The following is a 25,223-nucleotide window of genomic DNA, read 5'->3' as shown; positions in this document are numbered from 1 at the left end:
TCAAGTCCGCTTACTGTAAAAACGTTGTTGAAATGCAGCAAAGTTGCAAGCTTAGATTGACTAATTATCTTAATTAGATCAAGAATCAAGGAACTTCTCTCCCCACGAGCAAGGAACGATGATTCATTTACAAGTATTATTAGGTAAACAACTAATACTCAATTATCTTCTTTCAAATCAAAAGAAAAGATTCAATATTTTCTCGATGGACATCTCCTAAAACAAATTTTGTTGTTTCTCCTTTCAAGACAGATAAATAAAATGAGTATAAAATTCATAGCATGTCATTAAGTTAATGGAAATTCAAATAGTGAAGTAATGACAAGATTTATGTGTCTTACAAAACACATTATTTTGAAGTGGAATATCTATTTTGAATGTTAATAGATTTGAAATGAATTAGAGTAAAACCCTAAAGGACTGACGGTATTTTACCCTTTATTTGCTATTCGTTTTTCTAACAAAGTATTGTTAATTATTTTGTCTCAATTATTTCATAGGGATCATATCACTATAATTATTTTTACTAAGATACTACAATCTTTAATATAATACAAAATAATTAATGACAAAATGAGTGATACTTGAGAACATGTCATGAAGTTTGTGAAGATATTTAAAGTAACGAAATCAGAGATGATTTAAAGTTAAAAAAATTCTCTAAGTTTTTTATCGAAAAGGTATCCTTTGTATGTCAATATCACTGTTTGTTCTTTGCAATCTTAAGGTCAAATGTACCAGATGTTTGGGAAAAAAATTTTCTTTACTCAAATGTGCAAATCTTAGAGTTGCTTTCCATGCAAAGTGAACTATCATTCTTCCACCTAAAAGCAGAAAAGATCAAAAACGCTTCCCTCACAACTAAGATCTTCGTAAGTTTAGAGTTTGGCATTTTTATTGACTTAAAGAATATAGCTTTCACCTCACCATTATAATCTCTGAAAATACCCCCAATTCCTACTGGTTCTTGACTTTTTCTCGCTGCTCCATCCACATTGAATTTCATTTAGCCAAGCTTCAGTTTCTCCCACTTAATTCCTTTCTTCCCTTGCGTTGATTTTCTTTGCAAACTTTGGATCGGAAGTTGTTTGTAAATATCTAACTTTGACAGATAATCCCTTGGCCATTTGGCATTGACCCAAGCTGCCACCACCTTAACCATAACCAGTTCCAAACATTGTCCAGCATCCCATTCTTTTCCACTAAAGATGCATTCATTTCTAGATTTCTAAATAGACCACACTATAGAAAAGTAGGTCATCTTTCACATTCTTTTATCAAAAGCCCCAATTGGTACCCATTTTATGCTTTAAAAACAACTCTTAACAGTTTCTAAAAAGGTCCAAGTAACACCCCAACTCTTACACCAACCTGACCATATTTTCCAAATGTCCATACATTCAACAAAAAAGTGATTACAAGTTTCTTGACCCAAATTGCACAAAACACATAACAATGAACTATTCAGTTGAACCTCTCTTTTAACTAACTCTTCTTTCACCCCTATTTTACCCAAAAACATTTATCAAACAAATACCTCCACTCTCAATAGAGCTAGTTTTGCCCACACAAGTTTCCAAATCCCATTAGCGTTGTCAAAAAAGGATAGAGCATACTTATAGAAAGAATTTGACGCATAGTTTCCACTAAGCTTCCTTTTCCAAATAATCTCATCTCTGAAACCCCTGCTTAGCTGCTATTCCTAGAGCGTAACTTGAAGATGCTTCCATGTTCAACCTCCCAATCAAGCAATTGTCTTCTAGTCTCCACTTTCCACACCCAATATCTCCCTTCCATCTAGCTCCCAAATTTAACAATCTTGCCATTCTTATTCATAGCTAAAGCAAACATCCTAGGGAAAGTACGAGCAAGGGTGACTCCTTCTATCCATTCATCCAGCCAAAACCGCAAATTCTTAGCATTGCTATAATGAAACTGAAGTTAGACTAAACCTGCAAAAAAAATACTTGTTAGTAGGGGGAAGGGGATTAACAATTTTTTTCACAAAGTTGACATTCTCCTATTAACACTCGTGTTTGGAAAGAGTTTCGAAAGGTCACTTCTAGTTTTTTCAACTGGCATCTCTCTCCATAAACTATCTTTCTCTCTCCCGTACCTCCATAACCACTTGTTGAGAAGGGCACAATATTTCACCTCCAAGTCTATCATACTAATTCCTTCATACGCTTTGTAGTTGCACATTTGATCCCACCGTCCATAATGAATTTTCTTTTTTCCCTCCTCAACCCCCATGAAAATCTTTTTTACATTCTCAAAAATTCATTCTTCACTTGAATTAGTATTTGGAACATTGACATCTAAATTATTAATAGATATCTAAATTATGATTTTTAACTAAAATTGTTTCAGATGTAAAAAAGTTGTAAAAAATTGAATTACTTCTACTATGACATTTTTTTTTTGTTAACTATTAATTAAATATTTACTCAATTGAAAGGAAAATTACACACAAAATTTGAGAATCTAACATTCTTTACTCTAATAGTCTTATATAATTTATAAATTTTCAATTATTTATATTTTAAATTTTATGTTTTAAAACTATTTATAGTTATATATAATTATTATTGAAACTCAAATAAAAAATAAATATTTATGTGCAATACGTGTGACAACATATACTAGTTAATGTAAATAACATAACATGTATCAACATAATTATAATTTTTTTCTCAGCACCTACATATAGGTATAAACGCAAATGGGAGCTTGGCGTACGTTCGCTTCTGCCACTCAATATACTTTTATAATAACATTAAAAGTATGAAATTATTAAATCTTTATGGAATAATAGATTTAAAATACCTAGAGAAAAAGTAAATTTTATTTAAAAAAAAAAGAAAAAGAAATCTAGTAAGCTAAAATGCAAAAATTTACAAATAATCAAGTAAAGTATCGATATATGAATATAACGGTGCTGAAAAATATAGCTATTATTATTGTTCTGTACTTGAACAAAAATAAAAAATTTCACTATCCATCATATATATATATATATATGTATATTATATAATGTTCCTATACAGATTTATCTGCTTCTATATGTTTATGAGAAAACTGACATAATTGGGAATGCACAAGACAACTGCTTTCTGCATAGTTCAGACGGGGTTTATTGGTATACAGATCAACCTTGTCATCTCCTCTGGAAGTTGAAGGCTTTTATCGCAAAAGCGAAAATCAAAGCGAAAAATATAACAAAAAAGGTCACCATAATAGCAGCTATGCCCAGGAAATCATGCCTGTACCCGAATACTTCCTGGAGTATTTGTCGTGTAGCCATCGAGTGAACTCCATCCGATAGTTTAACCATCCTATTATCATCAGCGTACTGTGAAATTAAGAGGCCATACAAACTCCAGGCTATGGGATTTGCCCAGTAATACCATCTCCACCAAATAGGGATTCTCTGGAAAATTGGACAACCGAGTTATTACAAATGAAACGTGAAAAGAGATGAAGCAGATTAATTAATTTACTATCTTAGATGAAAGGTTTTCCAAGTGGCATGGATTGTTTCTGTGCATACGAACTAGATGAATATGCTGAAAAACAACAATGGGACATGTTTGGAAGAAGCTTAAAAATCTGCTAGTATGTCGAAGAACAGCAAAGAAAAGGAATGAAAAGAAGTTCAGTAGAGTGAAACTTGACCAAAAAAACACCCAACGGATAATTAACGACTCTCCAATCAACCTAGTTTGAGCATTAAAATTTTATGGAAACCTTTTATCAGACAGCTAATGCTGCATAGGTCGTTATTAGACAATATCTCTCACAAATTCCACATGAGTGTTCATGAATAGCGGATGCTTAGCAGATTAGGCAAAGATGAAGAGTAAAGAAAACAGCTGTTTCATTACCTTGTGGGGAATCATGAAGCCGCTGAAAAGGTTCCAAAGCATATAAAACGGTGCAGCGATGATAGCAGCCACATTGTGATTTGGTGTGACAGCAGTCGTCATCATTCCATAAAAGGTGAAATAGAGCAAAGTAAAATACATAAAGAATATGTACCAAATAAATTTCAAAGCAGTCCACTCAAATGAGGCCAGAGAGTAGAAAATTGAACAGTAAATTACTGATTGTGCAAATACATAAGGGAACTCAATGGCAACCTGCAAAGAAAACAGAGTGAATCAGCTATCTTCTGGAAAATTAAAAGGGCACACAGTTTCTACTCGTGTAATGCTGGAAATAAAGGTAGACCTGAGCAAATGCAAAGGCCAGGCCTGAATACATTCCTGCGGCTCTTTCTCTATATGAAACAAATCTCTCAATAGAAACAACAGGTTGAACAGCAGTTCCATTTGTAATACCAATGAAGAGGACTGCAGCATACATGGAGCCCATGGCATTGAACAAATCTTGCTGGCTCTCCCTGTATGCGAAACAAATTGAAATTATATAGACTCTATCAATAGAGAAGTGCAAAAACCAAAATGGAAGATGACATCAACGGCACCAAAGAGAATGAAGAAGAGAAAGGCATTAAATAAAATTATAATGATTTGTTTGTCTGATTGGAAGGAAGACTGCTTTTTGCTCCAACTTGCATCACTCTATGCATAAGTCATAAGCTATCAGTAATATATTTCTATTCACAGCCCTGTGGAACCTAAGTCATATGCTTCATATCAGTAAGCTTCTATGCAGATGCCATCTAAATAGCATTCTCAGATGATAAATACACTTAAAATAAAGATGGAAGAGATTTATACAACACAAGTTCATGAAGTTGCAAGAAACTTATTGCCACAGAACCAGTTAAAAAGTGATCTATTTGATATTCCTACTTTACTTCCTATGATCATTCTTCTAATACAACATGGAGCGTTAAACAATTTCTGACTGCAGTAGGTCTGTAAGTGGGCTGAAAAACATATAATCCATAGGTAAGAAATATAAACAAAAGCATTAAAAAAACAAATAAAGAAAGATAGGCACAAAACAACTCAACATACCATGCCATATCAATTCTAAATAATATTTAAAAGGAAACTAAGTAGAAAACCTTTCCGAACCAAATTTCCAGCATATTGTTCCAAGCATCAACGAAATGACAACAGTGTAGAAGAATTTAACTGCTGTGTATTGGGGGTTTCGCCAATAAGATAGATTTTGCTTCCAAAGACATGTTAAAAACTGTTCAAAAAATGACTGCGAATACTTGGATGGAAAGTTCAATTCTTTCGAATTGCTACTTGGCTTGCTTAGATTTTCAACCAGCTCCCTGTTGTGCCTGAAACAAAGTGAGACAATGAAATTAGATAAAAAGTTTTTCAAAATATTTTTAGAACCCAATGAAAACTAATTGTATAAGCAAAAGCAGCAGCTCAAAATCCAAAGTGCTCCTACTGAAATAGATTTGATCTTCGATAAATTTCCGCAAAGTCCACGCCCAAACGATTTTCTTCAGCTGGAGAAGTAACTTCAAGCATCCAAGCAGCAGGATTATAGCCAGGTCTGATCTTAGGCACTCCTTCAACTGCCTAGAAAACAAAATTACAGAGTAAGCAGGAATGAGGCCAACTTCCTTTCTTTTTTCTGGGCCAGAGGCCAAGTTCATAGTTTACTAAACCATATAAATTACATATTCAAGGAGATAAACATGCGAGAATCAACCTCAAAATACTTTATGAGTTCAGAAGACTTGAGGCCGAGTGGACCAGCATATATGAGCTCTCCTCCACGCTTCATAAATAAAAGCTGCATCATATATTAAATCAGAAGCACAATGAGGTAGGGATCACAATGGTTTTACAATGCAGAAGTAAATCAATAACTTGCCTCTAGGCTTCCCTATGTGACACAGAATAATATTTGCCTATTCATGATCATTTCTATTTGTGTGTGCATATACACAGATCAGCTCTCCACCAAAACTTTAAAGAGAAAAATACCTCATCGAAGGATTCAAAAATATCAATACTGGGCTGATGGATCGTGCACACAATTGTTCGTCCAGTATTCACAATATTTCTCACAGTCCGCATTACAATGGCAGCAGATCTAGCATCCAATCCTGATGTAGGCTCATCCATGAAGACTATAGAAGGGTTGGCAACTAGTTCAACAGCAATCGTTAACCTTTTTCTTTGTTCAGTGGACAAGCCATCAACTCCTGGTAGACCAATCAATGCTCCACTTAATGGAGTGAGCTCCACAAGTTCCATCACCTCCTCAACAAATGCCTGAAAATCCAACAATAAAGAAGTGATAATGATACACCATGCTGTCAAGTACAACAACAAAAATGCATAAAGAAAGATCTTTTATTATTACCCTTTGTGTCTCCAAGTCAACATCTGATGGTAACCGAAGCCAAGCAGAGAATAGAAGTGATTCCAGAACAGTCAAACAAGGAGAATGAATATCACTCTGCTCACAGTAACCTGAAATTCTAGCGAAAGTTTCTTGCTTTTTGGGATAACCAGATATCTGTATGCTTCCTTCTATGACCCCTCCAGTTTTTCGACCAGCTAAAACATCCATGAGTGTAGTTTTACCAGCACCGCTGACACCAACCAAAGCTGTAAGCACACCAGGTCTAAACGCTCCAGTAACATTGACCAACAACTGCAATCTGTCTTCTGTTATACCTTGTTGTTTCAATTCCTGAAAAGATACTCGGATAAAATTTCAACTGATCAATGTATTTCCATAAAACAAATAGCATAGTAGAATAGGTCAATACACATACCACAGGGATATCAACAAAGTAATTTATATTGCTGAAAGACATAGAAAGTGGTTGAAATGGGAGAACCATGCCTCTCTGCTTGAAATATTTTCCTGCCCAGCAGTTGAATAAACAACTTAAATATTTAGCTGCATTACACTCAAATTAAAAAAAGTTAAAAGATGTAAAATGTCTATCACTTACCACTTAGTGAGCCTGAATTCTGCAAATAATGTCTCAGTTCAGTAATAACATTTTCACCTTTCCTTCTCGTATCTCTCTCTTGCAGCTCTTCCTTGGAGAAAACAGCCTGTTGCTTCCCCAGAGCTAGAGCAAAAGATAAAGGAATGAAGTTAATTAGATTTACACCATGTACTATAAATGTTTTGCTAAGAGAGGAAGCTCATAACTGACAAACTTCCAACAGAAACAAGATAGCTTACGTTTAAGGTTAGCCAGAAAGAAAGTGAACAGGATATTTAATAGAACTGTGTATCCAAGCAAAGCACCAACACCAATCCAATACCAGTAGCTCTCTGGAAAATAACTGCGTGCTCTCAACAGTGCTTCACCCAATGAGAAGTTAGTGTAGTTTCCAGCATTCTACAAGCCAGGAAATAAAGTACAGTGAGTTTCAACATAAAACCAAGAATGTTGAAACTTGTAACTCAATTTTAGAAACAACTTTTTGTTGCTTATCTCCACAGTCAATCTACTGAATTGAAATTCAACCCAAATTCCAACTTGAATCATCTCATAGTCAGACAACATGATTCACACGTGACTGAACCAGGAGCTCAACGAGGGTCAGACTGTAAGAATGACACACAAGCATCAAGCTACAAAGCTTAAGGCTCGCTAAATAAATAGATGGAGTGCTCAGTTGCCACGAGCTCAGGCATGTATGGTCATGAGTCATGACATCACCATAACATTATAATGTTGAAAGAACTAAAAAGTGAAAAGTGCACCTCTAACTGACCCATTAATCACAAGAATAAAAGTTCAAACTCAACATGAAAATGTTTACTATCAACAATTGCTCAACCATTATTTCTGTTGATTTTATTCTTCTCCAGACATCATTACTATTTCCACTTGATGACAAATTGAACAGAACATCCCGCAGCCACTCAAATGATTAAAAAGCAAAATGCAATAAATAATACTTAATGATGTTACCTTATCCCAGGAATTCCCGAGGAATTCATTGACAGAAGCTGCATTTTGAGCATACATCAAAGGGGAAACCCAATAACCCCAGATCCACCAGCTAGGGATATGATCTGTCAGATTGAGGAAGAGTAAATAATCATATAGCATCACCAATTATTAAAAAATATACATGGCAAACATGGCTGTCTAACCTCTTGAAATGATATAGCCTCCAAGAGCCATGACTACCAACATAGCAAACGATCCAAAGGTGTTGGCAACGATCATATTTCTGCCCAAGGATCCTATCACTCGGAAAAGAGCTATAGACATCTGGTGCAGACAGAAATACAACAAGAACTGCCGAAGAAATCTGCAAAGTTTAGAATTAAAATGACATATTGAATCACAAAACTGCCAAAACAAATGCCAATATTCATTGAAAGCAAAATCACCTGGTGATGTTAGGATCATAACCAATCACGTAGTATGTTACTGCCACCCAGAAACCAGACTCATAGAGGGAAGTTGGAATACTTAGCACCCAAGAAGGAATTGTATAAGCCCAGCTTGGATAGAAATGCAAATCCCTATGCTTGTAAAGAACTGGAAGTTTGGCCACCAACATTGAAACCTCAGTAAATCCATTAAAAAGAATAATGACCATGGAAAAGTACAGTGCCCCTAGATACAATCCTCCATCATCAATTGTATTATGATGCAGTGCTGTCCGCATAAAAACGCTCATTGTGATTAAGGCAACAATAAGAAGCTGGCAAACAAAAGACAATATTAATAAATCAGATTAAATCTCAATTGAATTTCAGTTCTGAAATGAGTTGGCATCACAGGAAGATAAAAACAAAACAAACTGATCTAATAGATCAATACTCCTAACTTAACATAAATCAATCACTAGAAGTGTGCTACTATTTTGAAAGATGAAAATTTCAGTACTCACCTGAATAAATTTAAAAACATAGATAAATGAATTCCGTTTCATCAATAGCATCTGCCAGTCAAAGCTGGTCTTAAGAAGTGCAATCCTCTTCATGCCATAACGAGAAGTTGACAGTGCTGCTGGATGGTTATAACGCCTATCAAATGGAATGCTTAGTTCCTCATGCAAATTCTTCCCAGCTTGATAGGAGCGGAAAGCTTCAGCAAATTTTCCTGGAGGAATGTAACGGTAGGGCCGGAAAGGAACAGACCAATACTGCTCTTGATCCTTCTTTGACAAAACCTGTGTGCAGAAAACAAGAGCAAATAAAATACCATAGATTATATGCTCACAAAACAAGTTCTAGGCCCCATACCTCTTGCAAAAAGTCTGCCACATTCTTTCTTTCAGGACAACTAAATCCCATAAAAGCAAAGAAATCAAGGGCAGCTTCACGAGGCCCCTGGTATACAAGCTGGCCCTCACATAAAAGTATAACATCATCAAACAACTCATAAGTTTCGGGGGCTGGTTGAAGCAGAGAAATTACAGTAGTCCCATCAAGTGCACAAGTAGAATGTCTCAGATATCTAATAATTTGATAAGTAGTAGAACTATCAAGCCCATTTGATATCTCATCCATGAACAACACCCTAGCTGGGCCAACTAGTAATTCACCTGAAAGAACATTTCTGCCAAATCAGCATGAATGAGAAGCAAACAGGTTCTTAGTCAGCAAGAAGAAAAAAGAACATTGCATAAACCTGTTGTAAGCCGCTTTTTCTGGCCTCCTGATATCCCTTTAAGCATTTCATCTCCCACCAATGTGTCAGCACAGATGTCCAGCCCTAAAATCTTTGTCAGATGAATTTTAGTGCTTCAGAAGAATCGTTAAGAAGTAAGCGTAGCTACTATATACTACCATTAAACAGATTTTCTGAAAAGGACCCTCTTCCTATGGCAGTAACAGGACCAATCAGTTAATTTAACAGGTTAATTCATATAAACCCTAACCTTTGCTGTTTCATGCCTCTACTTGAGATGTAATTCAACATTTCAATTTGCAGAAACTAGCCTTGGCCCATCCATTCAACTCCCTTAATATGATTTACATCTAACTATAAACAGCCTTTCTTAATTAAAATTCTTCAAGCATCTTTAAACTTTCAAATTTGTTTTTGGCTATTTTCCCTAAAGCTAACCAAGCAGCATACAGAGTAGTTAAAGCTGCTTGAAATGGAAAACCAATTGCTGAAAATTTAGACAGAACCTACAAATACCACATGAATAAGGTTATTGAATACTATCGCAGGGAAGAAGCAGATACAGGATCAGTCTACAAAATGAGAATGTAGTGGACGAATTGTGGTGAAACATATCATATAGCGAAGATGGTTTCCTGCTTCCAGATTTTCCTTTTTCTTCTGTTTTATTTTTTAAATAACTTCAAAAGAAGACCCACTTCTTAGCTGAAGTTTTCAATAACCAGATGGTATTCAGAATATCAAGCACATAGCAATTTAGATTTTCATAAAGCTCATCCACAAAAAGCTATACAACTGATTTCTTCCATGAAAAATTTTTGGAACTAATAATACAGTTATACACGTCATACATAAACACCATTAACATACAACATAAAACTTGCTTAATTGCTTTCAATGGTTTAAGAGCTAGGTGAAACATAGGTCTACTTGAAGTAGAGTTAGTAAGAAAAATGTGTCATTTATTCATGTCTTCCTTGTTACTTGGTTATACCAGGATATTGTATCAGATTCTTGATACTTAATAAAATCTTTATCTTTGATTGAGGAAAAAAAAACTATATGACATCACAATGGGATGTGCATCGATGAGTGATCAGCATCTAGAGAATACCTTCATGATGTATTCTACCACGAGGCTTGTCTCCTTTCCCCCCAAAGCTAGTGACTAGAAATAACAAGTGTCACCATTATTAACTCTTAGCTGTAATGAACTAATAGGATGAACAAATAACAACCCATGTAAAATTGGCAACACATCTCACTTACCTTCATAAAGATATCAAGATCTTCATCAGGTTTTATCCCAGCATTCTTTTCTCTTCTTGCAAGTTCCAAAAGCATATCTTTTGCAAGTATGCATAAGTAAGCGATGAGGAATAATGACTTATGGACATAAAGATGATTTCTCAATGCTTACCATGTTTAGATCCAACACCTTGACACCGTCCTGCAAATTCAAGAGTTTCCCTCACAGTCATTTCTGCCACATGCCAGTCCTGTTGACTGACATAAGCAGACGTCCTTGGAGGAACAAATTCCTTTAGTCCATGTCCATTATAGGTAATTTTCCCTGACATCTTCAAAGCAATGAAAATGCAATAAATAACGAGAAAGGAATCACAGATGGAATTACTAGCTAAAGGTCTTATTAAATCGTGGAGAGTTTTATACTTTAATGGTATCACCAATTATGTCCAGTTAAGTGGGAGTGGCATCCAGCTAAGTGGAATTTTAGCTCCATTCTTACCAAATGATTTATTTCCGATTCCTAATGTTAATTAACGAATATATGTGCGGTTCAAAAGGACAAATCCTGAGCCCACTTAATGACAGAGATCCATTAAGACAAACCTTTGTACCCGTTTCACTGACTACCATTCTACTATCTTATTAATTCTTAACAACGTAAACAGTAGAAAATGCAAATAGACTTCCGTTTTTTCTTTTTATTTTCCCCTCCTTTCAGGCCTAGGTCTCCAATATTGGCCAAAATAATTCGAACAAACGACAAGTCCAATATCTGGCCCAAAAAAAAAAAAAACAAAAAACCACAAGTCCAATAGAATCTGCCAAGTATCCAAATACCTGCAAATGAGTGCCAAGGCGTCCAGCTAGAGCCAACAGTAACGTCGTCTTTCCAGAGCTTGGAGGACCCAATAGTAGCGTTAATCTGCAAAGTGTCATAGTAATAAATTATGTTATACTTCACATACTCAACCCATTGGGTAAATCGTAAACACTCAGTCATACACACCTTGAAGGCCTTATAATCCCACTACATTCGTCTAATATAGTCAACTTGCTTCTCCTTCCTTGATATATACGCAATTGTCTTAAAAGTGCCTGTAACCACAGTTTAAAAAGTTTGACGTTAAAATTAGCACGGCTATTAGGAAAATAGCTTCTATCTAAAAGTTGGTGCATTTTGAAAGGGATTAATTGTTTCAAATTTTACCTCAGTCATGTTAAAAATAAAATTAGGAATGGTTGGTAATGCTCTGCTCCCAACATGGACAAAAGATTCAACGGTTAGATTCTGAAACCGCACCTCAATCTTCGGGAATTCCAAATCTACTCTGTAAACACAATAAACCAGAGCAAATTTTAATTAAGCAAGAGTGAGGGGGAGAAAATAACAGAAAAACAACCTCAACCAAGAAAATCAAAATAAAATGCGAAATTATTCTCAGTAAAAATGTCAATTCTAGCAAATTATTCCACGGCAAAATGTCAATTATTACAGAGTTGTGCACCGAATCTTCTTGAGAAATAAAAATGGCGACAGATTTCAAATTCGAATAGAATTCATCACTTATGGAAAACGAGCTTTTGTTTCCAATTACTAAACTGTTAGTATTACGTTAATAGATTAGCTCAACCAAACCGTACGGTCAAACTATCGTCAGATTTAAAAAAAAAAAAAAAAGCGCAAAAATCCAGAAATCTTGATTTTCCATCCTTGTCCATATTCTGTTATCAAAAGAAAGCAGAAATTCTCTTTGTTCTTTTATTTTTAAAACTTATAGTAACATTTAAAAAAAATCAAGAAAATCATAGAGCAGCCAGCATTACGCGTCGAATCGCTTCCTCATTCGATCAAAGAACCGTTCAGGATCATCATCAACAGAGTTAACGAGCCGTTCGAGTAAAAGCCTCCGGTCTGTCGACTCGAGCTCGCTCACATCGACTTCTTTGGAGTCACCAACCATGTTCCTGAATATTCCCCTTCGAACTCGGGCGTACGTCGGCAGCCTCTCCAACGCCGCCCACCTCAGCGCCTCCTCATCATCGTCCTCCTCCCTGAACGACGCCGACCTGGAGAACACGTTCTCCGCCGAGTTCCACATTTCCCTCCGATCAAAGATCTAAAAAGAAAGACAAAAGAAACCCTAGAGTTTAAAAGAGAGAGAAAAAGAGACAGTTGGCTATGAGATTTGGAAATGTGGCTGAGTGTTTTTGTAAGTGAAGAAAGAGCTTATGGTCTTCTAGATGGGTAGTTGAGCTTTGCATTTATGGCGGTTTTTCTTTTCTTTTCTTTAATTTTTCCCTCTCTGTTGTACTACATTTTAGTCTTGTTGGTTCTGAATCTGTTTTCGACTAAACATAATTGTAGTTTGCTTTCATTTTCTCTTTTCTCTTTTGCTCTCTTCTTTTTTTCTCTCTCTCTGAATCCGTTGGATACGTTAAAGTTGGGCAGGGAAGGCTCATTAATAGCCGCGGGAAAGACAATTATAAAATGGCGGGACAACCCGTCGAGTATATAAGACGTTGATACTCGCTCTTAGATTGTGACAGGTGTCATTTTAAAGGCATAATCCTTGATTTGATGAGGTCATTAGCTGGGGACTACACACGTAGTCGATGAAGATAGAACTGATTGGGTTTCGGTTTGTAGACCTGCGAGTGCGGCTCCAAATTAATGCCTGATGGTTTGAAATCGAAACGGTTGGGGAAAGGGAGAATTTCTCAATACTGTTCACCGGCAGATGAACAAGGCAATACCAAAGGAGTTGTTTAACTTCTTTCTATTTTTGCAACGAAACCATTTCTTTTTTAATTTTATTTTTCCTCTTTTTCTTTCTTTTTATCAAGTAAAAGTTTACCCTTTACAGCTTTTTCCAAACTGTGTGCAATAGTAAGTAACTGCTAACTAGTACTAAGGTAATGTGAATTTGTTATTCTATTTGGTTTCTCTCATGAATAAATTGAATTGAATATCTTTACATTTGTGGAAAATTGCAGAGAAACATGGAAAATGAATAAATTAAAAAGTAAACACAAGAGATCTTTAAGCTTTGTTTAGATATGCATCTGAATATTATACTCTTAGTTAGTTTACTAAGGCAGTGAACTATTGTACAAGTTTAATCAAAACAATCCAATTTATAAATTAGATTTAATTACACTAAATTGAAAATTTTAGTAAAATAGGGTTCATTGTATTTGTGATACCTAAAGAATTGGAAAGTCTTTAATTCATACATAAACTAGAAAAATGCAATGTGAGTTAGCCTCCATTTTGCCAAAATCTATAAACACTTTATATATATATATTAAATTTAATTATCTAACTATTAGTTTTCTTAATGATTGTAAAAGTAAGAATTAAATGTCACATTTATAAATCAAATGAATAGCCACTATAAGAAAAGCAAAGAGAAAAGTATTAAAAATTGTACAATTATATACATGATTGCAATGATATATGAAGATTAGCAATTACAAAACAATGTATTCAATTATTCATATTTTTCCCCAAAATAATGAGATGGCATACACTTAATTTTAATCATAAATTTGTAATTTACGTATAAATTGTTGAAATGATAAAAGATTTGAGTTTCTTTTTGCATATAATTAACTATTAAATGACCTCACTAAAATGGTTTATGACTAGTAATTATTAAAAGAAGCAATTTGTAACTTAAAATCCCTGTTAAGCCGTACTATCATGACTTCATGAAATACTGCTTACCCCCTCCCCCCCCAAAAAAAATCTCTAGAAGGTGAGGTAGCTTTCATGTGAGGGTTTTGAAGAAGCAAATCCCTAGAAAACCTTCCATTACCTTTCGCATGCAGAAAATCTGTTATAGCCGATCTCAATTAATGAGACAGTAATGAAAAAAACCAATCTCCTGATGAAGCAGTTTAATTATTCGATTTCATAATTAAAAGAGACAAGTGATATCGCATGCAACCAACAATTGGGACTCTGAATGGGTTGGGAAACCTGCATTAAATTTTTGAGACGGTTTTAGTTCCACCTAAATTAAACAACTATATTTGCATGATCACCTAGAAATTTATGCCAAAACATGAATTTCTTGTTTACCTAATTGCTCGATGCATTGGGTCCTTCGTGTTGACTGCCAGTGACTCTATATTTGATTTTTGAGCTCAAAAAAAATTAAGTCTACTTTATTTCTTTTTAATTGCTTAAAATATTTGTTTATTTCTGCTATCAAACCTACAAGGGTATATGATGGAATCTTGTGGACTTACCCATTGTCCCATTCAGAGTTGAATCATAATTCATAAACATAAAAATAAATAAATAAATAAGTAATAGCTAAGCAGACCAAGACTAGAAGACCTGTCTGCAGGACAAAAGACTTTCAAGATGTTTCGTGTTGATAAGTTTTCCTTAAACCGATGGTCGCCCATATAACTTAACATGACAAATTAATCAAGGTAAAACGGCCATTGAGAATTCTTTCTCTTGTTGAGAATTATATAATTGCCTCATTAGACAAAAAGTGATTTCTCTTGTTAGGTAAAACGGATTATGACCTTTTGTATTCTTGTGCATTACTCATTGTAACTTTCTTGATTTTGGTCGCATAATCATGGAAGATTTGGGAGACCCAAATAAACTCAATTGACAAATTATAGTACTTATAAAGTTGGTATGTGGAAAATTAACAATTACAATACTCCTATTATTAAAATGAGAAAGACTTTTTTTTTCTTTCCTTTTATTTCTCAAAATTCTATCATCCTTGTTTGCCAGACATGGGAACGTGAGGACTCCTTTTCATTGGCATGGCACGAAGTCTTTTTTGTGATGACAGCTGGGTTGTTTGGTGAAGCCATTAATTGTGCCATTTTATGGCGACCCCACAACAAAAATTGGAGCTGCAAACTCATATGATATAAAGCTTAGCCACCATAGTCAAACCTTCGAACACGATATGTTGGGAAGTTAAGGCAGTTATTCAGTAAGGAACACGGTGGCGAGTTGAGCATGGCCGATATCAATTCCAATCTGACAAGATAGATGGATGCCAAAGAAAGAATCCTTTCGACCATCCATTTGTATCCGGTGATATAGACATAGAACCAAAAGCTGTAGGAGCTTATCGACAAACAATCTATGTCATTCAAGACGAGAAAGTATTTACCAAATTTTGACCAAAGATGATGGGGAGACCATTTGTGCACTACCATTGAGTAGGTTACAATCTGCTGATATATACACTGGTCTGGCATTATGATAAATGTGGCAATTACACAGTTCATAGTGGCTATAAACTGTTAATGCATATATAGTAACAAACGAGGCAAGAAGCACAGGGCGTAACCAGAAAGGACAGGGACATAGGAGAGACGAGAGGTAGAACGCTAGAGAAAACCACGTGGAATAAACTGTGGAAACTTAATGTACAGAGTAAGATAAAGGTGTCTGCGTGGAGAGTTTGACATGGAATTTTGCCAGTGTTTGGAAACTTAGCAAAGCCAAAAATGGAAGTCTCTCCGATTTGTTCACGGTGCGGAGCAAGTTTAATAACAGTTTTTGCATGCCCTAAATCTGCAGAGGTATAGCTCAACCCAGAATTATTGCACTGGGAAAGTGATTACTTGGATGATAAGCAGTCTATTAAAAATGTGTCGTGAATTTTTTAAATTATCTATACATATATCAAAATACAAGTTTGAAACCTTTTATAATTAAATTAGTTAGTTTTAAAGAATTAAATGAGATTTTTATTTTGTTATAATTAAATTAATTTAAGATCCTCTCACCAACCTTAGCCGCCATCTCCCCTCTTATTTCTTTTTCTTCTTTGACTAAATGCTACCCTCTTTTTCCACTTCCTTTCGTTACGAGCAAGTTTATTCTGCCTCTCTTTTTCCTTTTTTTTTCTTTGTTTTTCTTTTCCCTTTTCCCCTGTCGATCGTTGTCGGTGACATACTGATATGTTTCCTTTTTTGTTCCCCTCTATCAGTTCCTCCCTTTTTCTTCCTTTCGTCTCATTTTCCTAAGAAGTGAGCTGATCAAAAGAAAGAGGGAAAGGAGAGGAAGAAGAAACTGTTTCTACAACGACGATTTTCACCAATCGGTGGCTAGATCTAAGTGTTTTTGGAAAAAGAAAAAGAAAAAAATATGATTTGAGGAAAAACTAAATCGATTAAAGATAGAGGAGAAAAGTGTTTTTTTTCGGTTGCACCGATAGCGACGGCGGCCGACGTTAGCAACCGACCACCGAAAATGGGTTCTAAAAGAGAGAGACTGAATATCAGATGATTGGTGAGAGAATGAGATGAGAGAAAATGCCGGAAAGAGACGGTAAAATTAGAGATGTTGGGCATTTTAGTTTAAAAAAATTAATTATTTTCTTAAGTACTGAAGAAGTAATTTTACCACGAGCAAGGTTGAGAAGTGATATCCAGAAAAATGTTACCTTTTTAGAAACGCAAAACATACCGAACATGGGTATATTACTTACCCGCTTACATTTTGAGGAACGTACTCAACATTCCTCCTACCAAACGAGAATTTAACACAGCTCTTACAAAGATAAATAGTTCGATTTTGATTAATATTTATTTTTAAAAAAATTATTTTATTATATAATATTATATAAAGAATAATGTCAATAATCATTATAAATAAAGTTTTACTTCACACAAAATAATTAAAATAAATAAAATACTACTTTACGTAAAATAATCATTTCATACAAATAACGGTGAAAGAAATCTAAAATGCGTGACAAGTTTATGAGTTACTTTCATCTTAAAATGTTTTCAAAAATTTGACTTGATAGTACAGATGTAAAGATAATTAAATAATTTTTTTTATTTTTTTAAAATATAAATATTTTTCTTTCTTATCTTCTTCTTTTATATTTGTTCACATACACTGCATATCTCTTCCATTTATAATTCTCATTATGTTATTAATAATCATAAAAAGTATTATTTTAATAATCACATAATAAATTTTTAATAATTATTTAATATTAAAAGCACAATAATGTTCACTTAATATTAAAACTATTATTTATTATGTACATTAACATTTATTTTTGAGTAATTATTAATTTTTTACACTATATATATAACTTTTCCAATTCATTTGAGAAACCTTTCAAAGCGGCTTTTATTCTCATTCAAAACTTCTCCCTCTAACTTCTCTTTTTAGTCTTCTTATACATTCTCTACTTATTTTATTCTTATTCTTTTTTACCTTTCACAGCACTCAATATTTCAAAAATTATTCCAATATTCCCCTTTAATACCTCTAATACATACTTGACCTGTTTGCAACGCTTTCTCCACAGAGGATAAGATTTCAAGGACATCTAACAAGACAGATGAGAAGTATTTCGGACTATTTATAATTACCACGTGGGCCAATAGGGTTCTAGAAAAACAGGGCTTCAGAGAGGACAATCGAGGGGCCCAGAGGCTATTGCCTATGGGTGATTTTCCAAGAAGCCATGTTGAAGAATACCAGCTAGCGCTGAAGCAAAGTCCGATGGTTTCTTTAGTGGACAAATGGAAACGCCCTCCACAAGGTATGGTCAAAGTTAGTTCTGATGGGGCTGTTGATTTAGCTAACAGGTCAGGTGGTTTGGGTGTGATAATTCGTGACGAGGAAGGGTTCGAGCTAGGTACTTTTTATGCGAACTAACGATGGAGGTAGTTCCTTTGGTTATTGAAGCCATTGCTACGGACACAGAACTAGAATTTGCTAAACAGCATGGGATTCACATGTATCGTGGTGGAAGGTGATCAACTCAACAACTATAGATTTGTCTTATCTGGTGCTGTTATTAAGGAAGCTAGGGAGAGAGAGTGAGGGGTTTTAGAAGGTGCTGACTGGAACATGTGAGGCCTGACGGGAACAAGGCTGCTGATCGACTTGCAGAAGATACTGTGTTTGGGTAGAGGATTGTCCTAGATTTTGTAAGGACATTTTTTTATGATTATAATTCATTTTAAATTTTTAACAATTCTCTTTTATCTCTTAAAAAAAAAAAAAACTGCATGTGGAGATCATGAAATGCGTGAACCCCACCTCCAAACAAGGATAACAAAAAACATTTAGATGTTGATTTGGACGTATATAAATATGTTGCATATGCTCTGCGTTTGAAGATGAATTCAAGCAATATTTTGTTTTACACGATGTAGAAAATATCAAGAATTTAAATAAAAAATTAAATTAGTTGATAACAACTGAATATTTAACTTATTGATTAATATATAATTTTTTTAAAATAAAAATTTAATTTAAATAAAAAATATTTTTCAAAAGATATTTTTTTTTATTTAAGAATATCATTATATTTCGTAACACATGATGATGTAAATATCTAAAACTCTTACTTAATAATCCAACTTACCAATTTTCTTTATTTGTTTATTTTTAGTACTTCTTTCCTTTTCCAAGCATTAAATTGGGTGTCCTACTATGGTGGTAGGTAGGACGTTTTGGACTTTGGAGATTGTAGAAGGACAATGGGAAGCTAATTTTCAACCTAGTCTTAAGTCTTGATCACTCTAATCTTTTCACTTCCTATGATTAAATCTTTAGTTGAAAGAAAAATTTACAAGATTTAATCAAAATCGACTCAATTGATATAGTTTTGGAAATAATTAGTTCTATTGTTGAACTCCATACGAGATAGGGAGACCTGTAATCTTCAACACACTGGCGTATTGCCATTTACTCATTTTAACTTAGTGGACCTAATCTACTTCTATCCAGAAATTATGTGCCTTTCTGTTTGGTAAGAGCCTTTAATGCCTCAATGCTTCAATTATTTGATGTATGGATGAAATTGAATCATTCCATTCTTTGCTTTTGTCAAAGTTGGAACCATTCAAATGCAAACAGGAAAGTACACGATTGGGCTATAATTTGATCCATGGGTCTAGCAATTCTGATATTGGATCTTAGTCTAAAACTCAACCGGATCCTGTCTTTCTTTTCCCCTGGGTAACCGGCCTCTAATTGACTATCCCTACAGCTGAAGCAGTTGATGTAGTACCACCATTGCATCGCATATACGGTCCACTTAGCAAAATGAGTCACAAGACATGACTCACGTCTTGATCTCCCTCATAGCCATGGAAGAAACATAGCAGCTAAAATTAACAGTGTCAAACTATATTCGATCGGGGAAGCCGTTCCGTGTTCTCTTAATCCTACATTAAAAGAGAACAAAATTATAAAAACACGTATAATGTTATTATGTAAATGATATAAGATAATGCCATACGCCGTGAGTGAGATGGTGTCAGCCATTGCTAGTTTTGAGTCATAATCACCGTGAGAAGATGATGACTGACCAGGTGGCGATGAGTTTGAATCAGGTGGTGGTGGCGTGCCGAGCCCAAGACCATGGCAATCCGCTCCTAGGGAGCCTGAAGCAAAGCAAAGCATTGCATTAAAGGAGTAAAGCAAATGAAGCGAAATTCTTAAACAAGCTATTAACCATAAACAACATTAAATATGCCAAAGTTTTCGTGTTTTGTTTGTAATACAGATTACTTTGTTAGCTTAGAATGAAACCTAAAAGTAATTCTGAATTCTGATACCATTGTCCTAAAAGAGATTGCTTAACCATATATACCAAGTAATTTTCGTGTATTTTGTTCGTTTGTCAGGATCCACTTTTGTCTTTTGGATCAGATTTGTTTTTGTTGGTTCAGCTCTTTGAACAGGGATACTGTCTGGTTTTTTGGGATTGTTGTTCTGGGTTTAAGATGCTGGGATGTTTTTATGAATGTGCGGAGGTTTTTGTGTTTATGATTTCCAGGATCTGGGGTGTTTTTGCATTCGGGAGCTGTATCAATTGTATAGATTTCAGGCTAATCTCTTTTGGGAGGATCTTGTAATGATATTTTGCAACCTAAAAATATCAGAGCAAAATCATCTTGTGACTGACCAGAGGTGAAATTCAGTTCCTTCTGTTATGAATACAACTTGAACTTTCAAAAAAACTATATACAAAGAACATTACAGTCTTTGAAGCAGGGTAAGGCTGTCATATTGAGCAAATTATCAGAGCCTGCATTGCAATCGCATTCGTAGCCAGCCCCATTTGTCTTACAGGTCCCATCACCGCACCAAGTAAAGGTACAAGCTACATAAATAATAAGTAAATAACCCAAGAAAGCTTAGTTAATAGTACTGCACATATTTATTCATGCACAAGAAAGGTAATCATCAAGTTGAATTATAAAAAAAGGTTGTCCTTGAAGCATACGGTCGGACAAATTAAACGGCGGTGGGGGTGGCGACGGCGGTGAAGGGCTTCCTGTGCCGCAGCCAAAGTTGAGTGTGCCTACATATATATATCGTCTAGAAACTACGTAAACAAATGCAATCCGAAAAGGAAAAATCAATGCTGAAGGAAACGAAGTAAAGGCTGACAAGCTCACAGTTGGGAATGATGCAGGGGGGAAGGTCGACAGGACCAATCCGGAACTTCTTCCAGCCAGAATAGCAGTCGCATTCAAAGCCAAGCAATGAACCATCCGTGTGACAAGTCCCTTGGCCACAGTTAAAAATGGCGCAAGCGTTAACTGCACAAAATCATGACCAGTAGCCATGATTGTCAACAAACAGAACGTAATCAAATATTTTGCATTCGGATGCCTCGAGAAAAACTACATCATAATAATAAGTTAAGCTCCTGGTTCTGACCTGATTGTAGATTTGAACTGAACGCTATAGAATCGGCTTCCGAGCTCCTGAAGAATGACAAGAGGAGAAAAACATTGAAGACATAGATTTTATGAACTTTCATTTTAAAAGTAAGCTCAATGAGATTGAATGGCATGACAGGGAGGTTAGGAATATATATATATATATATATTGTATAGCTTGGAATGATGCTACAAGTCTTTTATGGAAGATTGGAATCTGCTGGCATTGTAAGCAACGGATCAATTACAAGATCAAGAGAAGGTGTTGACATCTGCATTGTTGGTTTCGATTTTTTCCAGGAACGAATAGGCCATGGACGGTACAGGGTAGAGACAACTGCCCGTTGGCTGGGCCTGGGTGTAACATGTATATATGGGAAATTTTATAATTGTTTTGACTTCACCATAAAAAAGCAATTTAAAAGTACTTATAATGAAAAGGTTGAGCGAATAATTAAATTGCTTTTGTATGCTTTTTTAAATTGCTTTTTTATGGTGAAATCTTTTCATTATAAGTACTTTTAAATTGCTTTTTTCATTATTAAATGGAATCTGTTGACTTATGTTTTTGATTTCACCATAAAAAAGCAATTTAAAAGTACTTATAATGAAAAGATTGAGTGAGTAATTAAACATTAAATTAATTTATTAATTATGACAGTAAGCAGAAAATTGACGAATTTCATGCTGTAAATAAATAAATTAATGGCTATTTTTTGAGTTAAAAAAGTAATACTAATAGCATATGCAAAAATAAATTCTCACCTCACAAAAGCTCAACAAATGAAGCTTAGACCCAATACGAAAGAGGAACTGAGCCCGAAATTCAGTTGAGCTCAGCTTCAGGTCTGCACGGCCCAAATTGTATATAACCCGAATAGGCCGGTGCAGATTTTTCTTCATGTCCGAACCGAATCCACCCCTTTTTATTACTCTGCGACGCAAAATCAAAGGCGCTAAAGAACCAAAGATGGAGGAGAGCACGACTTCTGCTTCTACTGAAGCTGTCGTAGAAGCCCTAAGGGCCAGAGGCTGGTGTTTCGGTGATTGGGACCAAGTCAAAGCTCTCATAGTAATACACACCGCTTTATCCGACGATGTGGGCACTTGTTCCGTCGCCGATTTGGTTGAATCGGAGCTCGTTAACATGGACCTTAGATCCGTCGGAGGCAAATCCTTATCCGAACCGAACCTCCGAAAATCTTCATTTATTGTTGGTCCCAAAGTCCTCCAGGTAAACGCCCTTCCTCGCGTTCTTTTGGGTTTTGTTTTAGCTTATTCCGAATTGATTTTTGAAATCTTTTCATTAGATTTCGTCAGTAAGGGATATATCTAGAAGCAGCATATCCGAATTTTCGGGGAATTCGAGTAGTTTACGTTTGCTGAGATTGTGTCTTACGGATGGACATAGTGAGATAACTGCCATTGAGTACTCGCATGTTCCAGCAATTCCCGACAATGTGGTTCCTGGTACTAAGGTATTCTTACTTGTCAGCTCCACCGAGCTTTGCTTGTTTTGTTAGAATGATTTTTGCGGAATTTGAAACCCCGTCTATATGACTACCACGCGTAGTAATTCGATGTCGACTTCCTTAATTGGACATGGGACAATCATATAAATATATTTGTTCTCGAAATACTGTATACATGGCATAATACTCTGTAATCTGTTGACTCTCTCTGGCAACTCTAAATGATGTTATATGTGCTTAACCTGTAACTTTTGATGATATTTCTTACTACTATTTTTAAATTCTGGTTGGCAGATTCGTTTGGAAAATAAAGCCATCATACATGGTGGCATATTATGTTTGAACCCTAAAGTGGTAAGATTGTTAGGAGGTGTTGTTCAATCGCTTTATGAAGAGTGGGAGATGAACCAAAAATATTCAGGTTTCTCCCGTTCATCATTAAGGTCATCTCAAAGTGGTACTGGCGGTCCTCCCCCATTTGAGAAGTTGCAAATCGAGGCACCTTCGAGCAGTAGGGTTGTCCAACAAGGCAGATCATCTCGTGAGTATTCTCAAGCCTTTTAAATATCTTGTATTTAATCTTATGTACCACTTGCACTGCCATTGTTTTTTCTTCTTTGCATACTACTTAAGAATTTTGCATTTAGAATTTGCTTCCGCTCTCTTAAGGAGCTTTGGTAAACATTAGGCTTAACATCTAATCTAAGAGAAACAAAGGAGTAGACAGAGAGCCCATGGCTGAATGTTTGTTGTTGGCTACAATAATCAAGCTGTTAACACTTATCGGTATAAAATCTATTGTTTAATGTAGATGATGACTCAACATTATCATAGAAAATTTATGTGATATATATGCCACTTTAACAAGATATGAAGTGAAACCCTTTTGCTCCTAGACCACTTTTTCCATAGCGGACACATTTAAGATGTGCTATGGACTCTTTCATCTTGTTGGCTCTGACAGGCATTAAGAGAATTTCATTTCTTTGATAAATGAACTTCATCTTCCTTTCATTCTTCTTGGGAACAATCATTGAGGGATTCGAAGAAAGGAAACATTGAATTTGATACTTGGTGTTCAGTAAAAAAAAAAAAAATAGACTAAATACTTGGGAACCTCAAAATAAGTTCACGATTGCGTGAGTCCTTTGAATGATCAGAAACACACATTCAAACATATTTTTTCCAGCACACATTTAAACATATTTTCTCCAGCATCTCATTTTCCATAATGAATAAGCAGCAGCTGTCATAGTTGACAGTTCAATAGTGGCACCTGATCTACTTTGGCTACACCCTGGTATGACTTCACCGTCTGCCTTGTTTATTTTCTGGAACTTGGTTGTAGCTAGTTATGAGGCATTTTTCCAACTTGAGAATACCCTATATTGCTCTTTTTTTATGGGTTCAGTAGATTATCTTGCTTTTTTACTCCTTGAGTAGTTGACTTGCTCTTCTTTAAAGTTTAAAATTTTGAAATGCTGAGGGCTTTTTTTTTTATTTTTTATTTTGAAATATTTGATCATCAGAAAAGAAAGTATAATTTGTAATTTCTGCTACTTGAAAGGCTAAGCTTGAAGAAGCTGTTGAGGAAGGGAAGGAAATTTTACAGAACAAGAGAATGAACAATGAGCATTGAGAAACTTTATCTTAAGAAGTCATCCTGGTTTAAAAGGCCCCTGAAAAGTTATTCCTTTCTTTTCTTTTTCCTTTATGATCAGATCTATTTATCATGCAAGCTTTAGATGGCCCTCAAATTATAATTATAGTTGCTTAGTGCATACATTGAGCATGTTACTCACGATCTAAAGGTGATGATTTGCAGACTCTGAGTCCACATTGAAGAGTGCTGGACGTACTGCTGCAAATTCAGCTGGGAATACCGAAAGTTGCTGGAGCAGAAGGAACCAGACTGTTGAAGCAAAACCAGATAATGTGGACAATGGTCTTAGGACAGCTTCCATAACAGAAAAAACTGAAGGAAATCCAAGTAGCTCAGAAACAAGACCAAAAGAAGGTGCAACTGCATCTTTACTGCAATTTTATATAATTTACAATTGCTATGATGGTGTATCCAGCTACCACCTGTAAATTCAATCTCCTAGCACTAGGACGTTACCCATATTAAGAGTGGGTGGACTTCCTTCTCAAGGAGAAAGGGGAAAAGTAGGATGTACATACTTACTGAAGGGGAAATGGCAGAGACAACCGCCTACACTGGGGGAAGGGGGGCGGGGGGGGGG

The 25,223-nt window shown here is 35.3% G+C and overlaps 3 protein-coding genes across 3 annotated transcripts in view; 1 reads left to right on the top strand and 2 right to left on the bottom strand.

Annotated features, from left to right (window-relative positions):
• LOC18588667 (ABC transporter G family member 32) lies at window positions 2,925–13,241 on the bottom strand. Its single transcript, XM_018127709.1, has 24 exons — window positions 12,638–13,241; window positions 12,021–12,141; window positions 11,820–11,908; window positions 11,651–11,735; window positions 10,983–11,142; window positions 10,832–10,908; window positions 10,677–10,730; window positions 9,563–9,653; window positions 9,175–9,476; window positions 8,820–9,101; window positions 8,314–8,630; window positions 8,071–8,231; window positions 7,886–7,989; window positions 7,147–7,306; window positions 6,908–7,030; window positions 6,725–6,816; window positions 6,307–6,639; window positions 5,925–6,215; window positions 5,647–5,730; window positions 5,380–5,513; window positions 5,036–5,263; window positions 4,231–4,402; window positions 3,885–4,139; window positions 2,925–3,430 (listed from the first exon to the last, which is right to left on the bottom strand). The coding sequence occupies exons 1-24, from the start codon at window positions 12,910–12,912 to the stop codon at window positions 3,158–3,160; spliced, it is 4,263 nt and encodes a 1,420-aa protein (XP_017983198.1). The 5' UTR covers window positions 12,913–13,241; the 3' UTR covers window positions 2,925–3,157.
• On the bottom strand, window positions 19,548–21,609 carry LOC18588665. The gene is made up of 6 exons (XM_007013228.2): window positions 21,507–21,609; window positions 21,242–21,385; window positions 21,067–21,144; window positions 20,821–20,943; window positions 20,126–20,221; window positions 19,548–20,002 (listed from the first exon to the last, which is right to left on the bottom strand). Exons 1-6 carry the CDS (start codon window positions 21,607–21,609, stop codon window positions 19,917–19,919), a joined length of 630 nt encoding a protein of 209 aa, XP_007013290.2. The 3' UTR covers window positions 19,548–19,916.
• Window positions 22,388–25,223, top strand: part of LOC18588664 (tudor domain-containing protein 3) — a 3,923-nt gene continuing 1,087 nt past the window's right edge. Inside the window, exons 1-4 of the mRNA XM_018126561.1 lie at window positions 22,388–22,742; window positions 22,819–22,986; window positions 23,275–23,521; window positions 24,806–24,997. Coding sequence (XP_017982050.1) covers window positions 22,410–22,742; window positions 22,819–22,986; window positions 23,275–23,521; window positions 24,806–24,997 — 940 coding nt within the window. The 5' untranslated portion in view covers window positions 22,388–22,409. The remainder of the gene's footprint in view (window positions 22,743–22,818; window positions 22,987–23,274; window positions 23,522–24,805; window positions 24,998–25,223) is intronic.

The sequence above is a fragment of the Theobroma cacao genome, chromosome 9, assembly GCF_000208745.1.
Source record: "Theobroma cacao cultivar B97-61/B2 chromosome 9, Criollo_cocoa_genome_V2, whole genome shotgun sequence".
In the NCBI taxonomy this organism is placed as follows: Eukaryota; Viridiplantae; Streptophyta; class Magnoliopsida; order Malvales; family Malvaceae; genus Theobroma; species Theobroma cacao.
The sequence above is the reverse complement of the archived record's forward strand: the minus strand, read 5'-3'. Positions and strand labels throughout refer to the sequence as shown.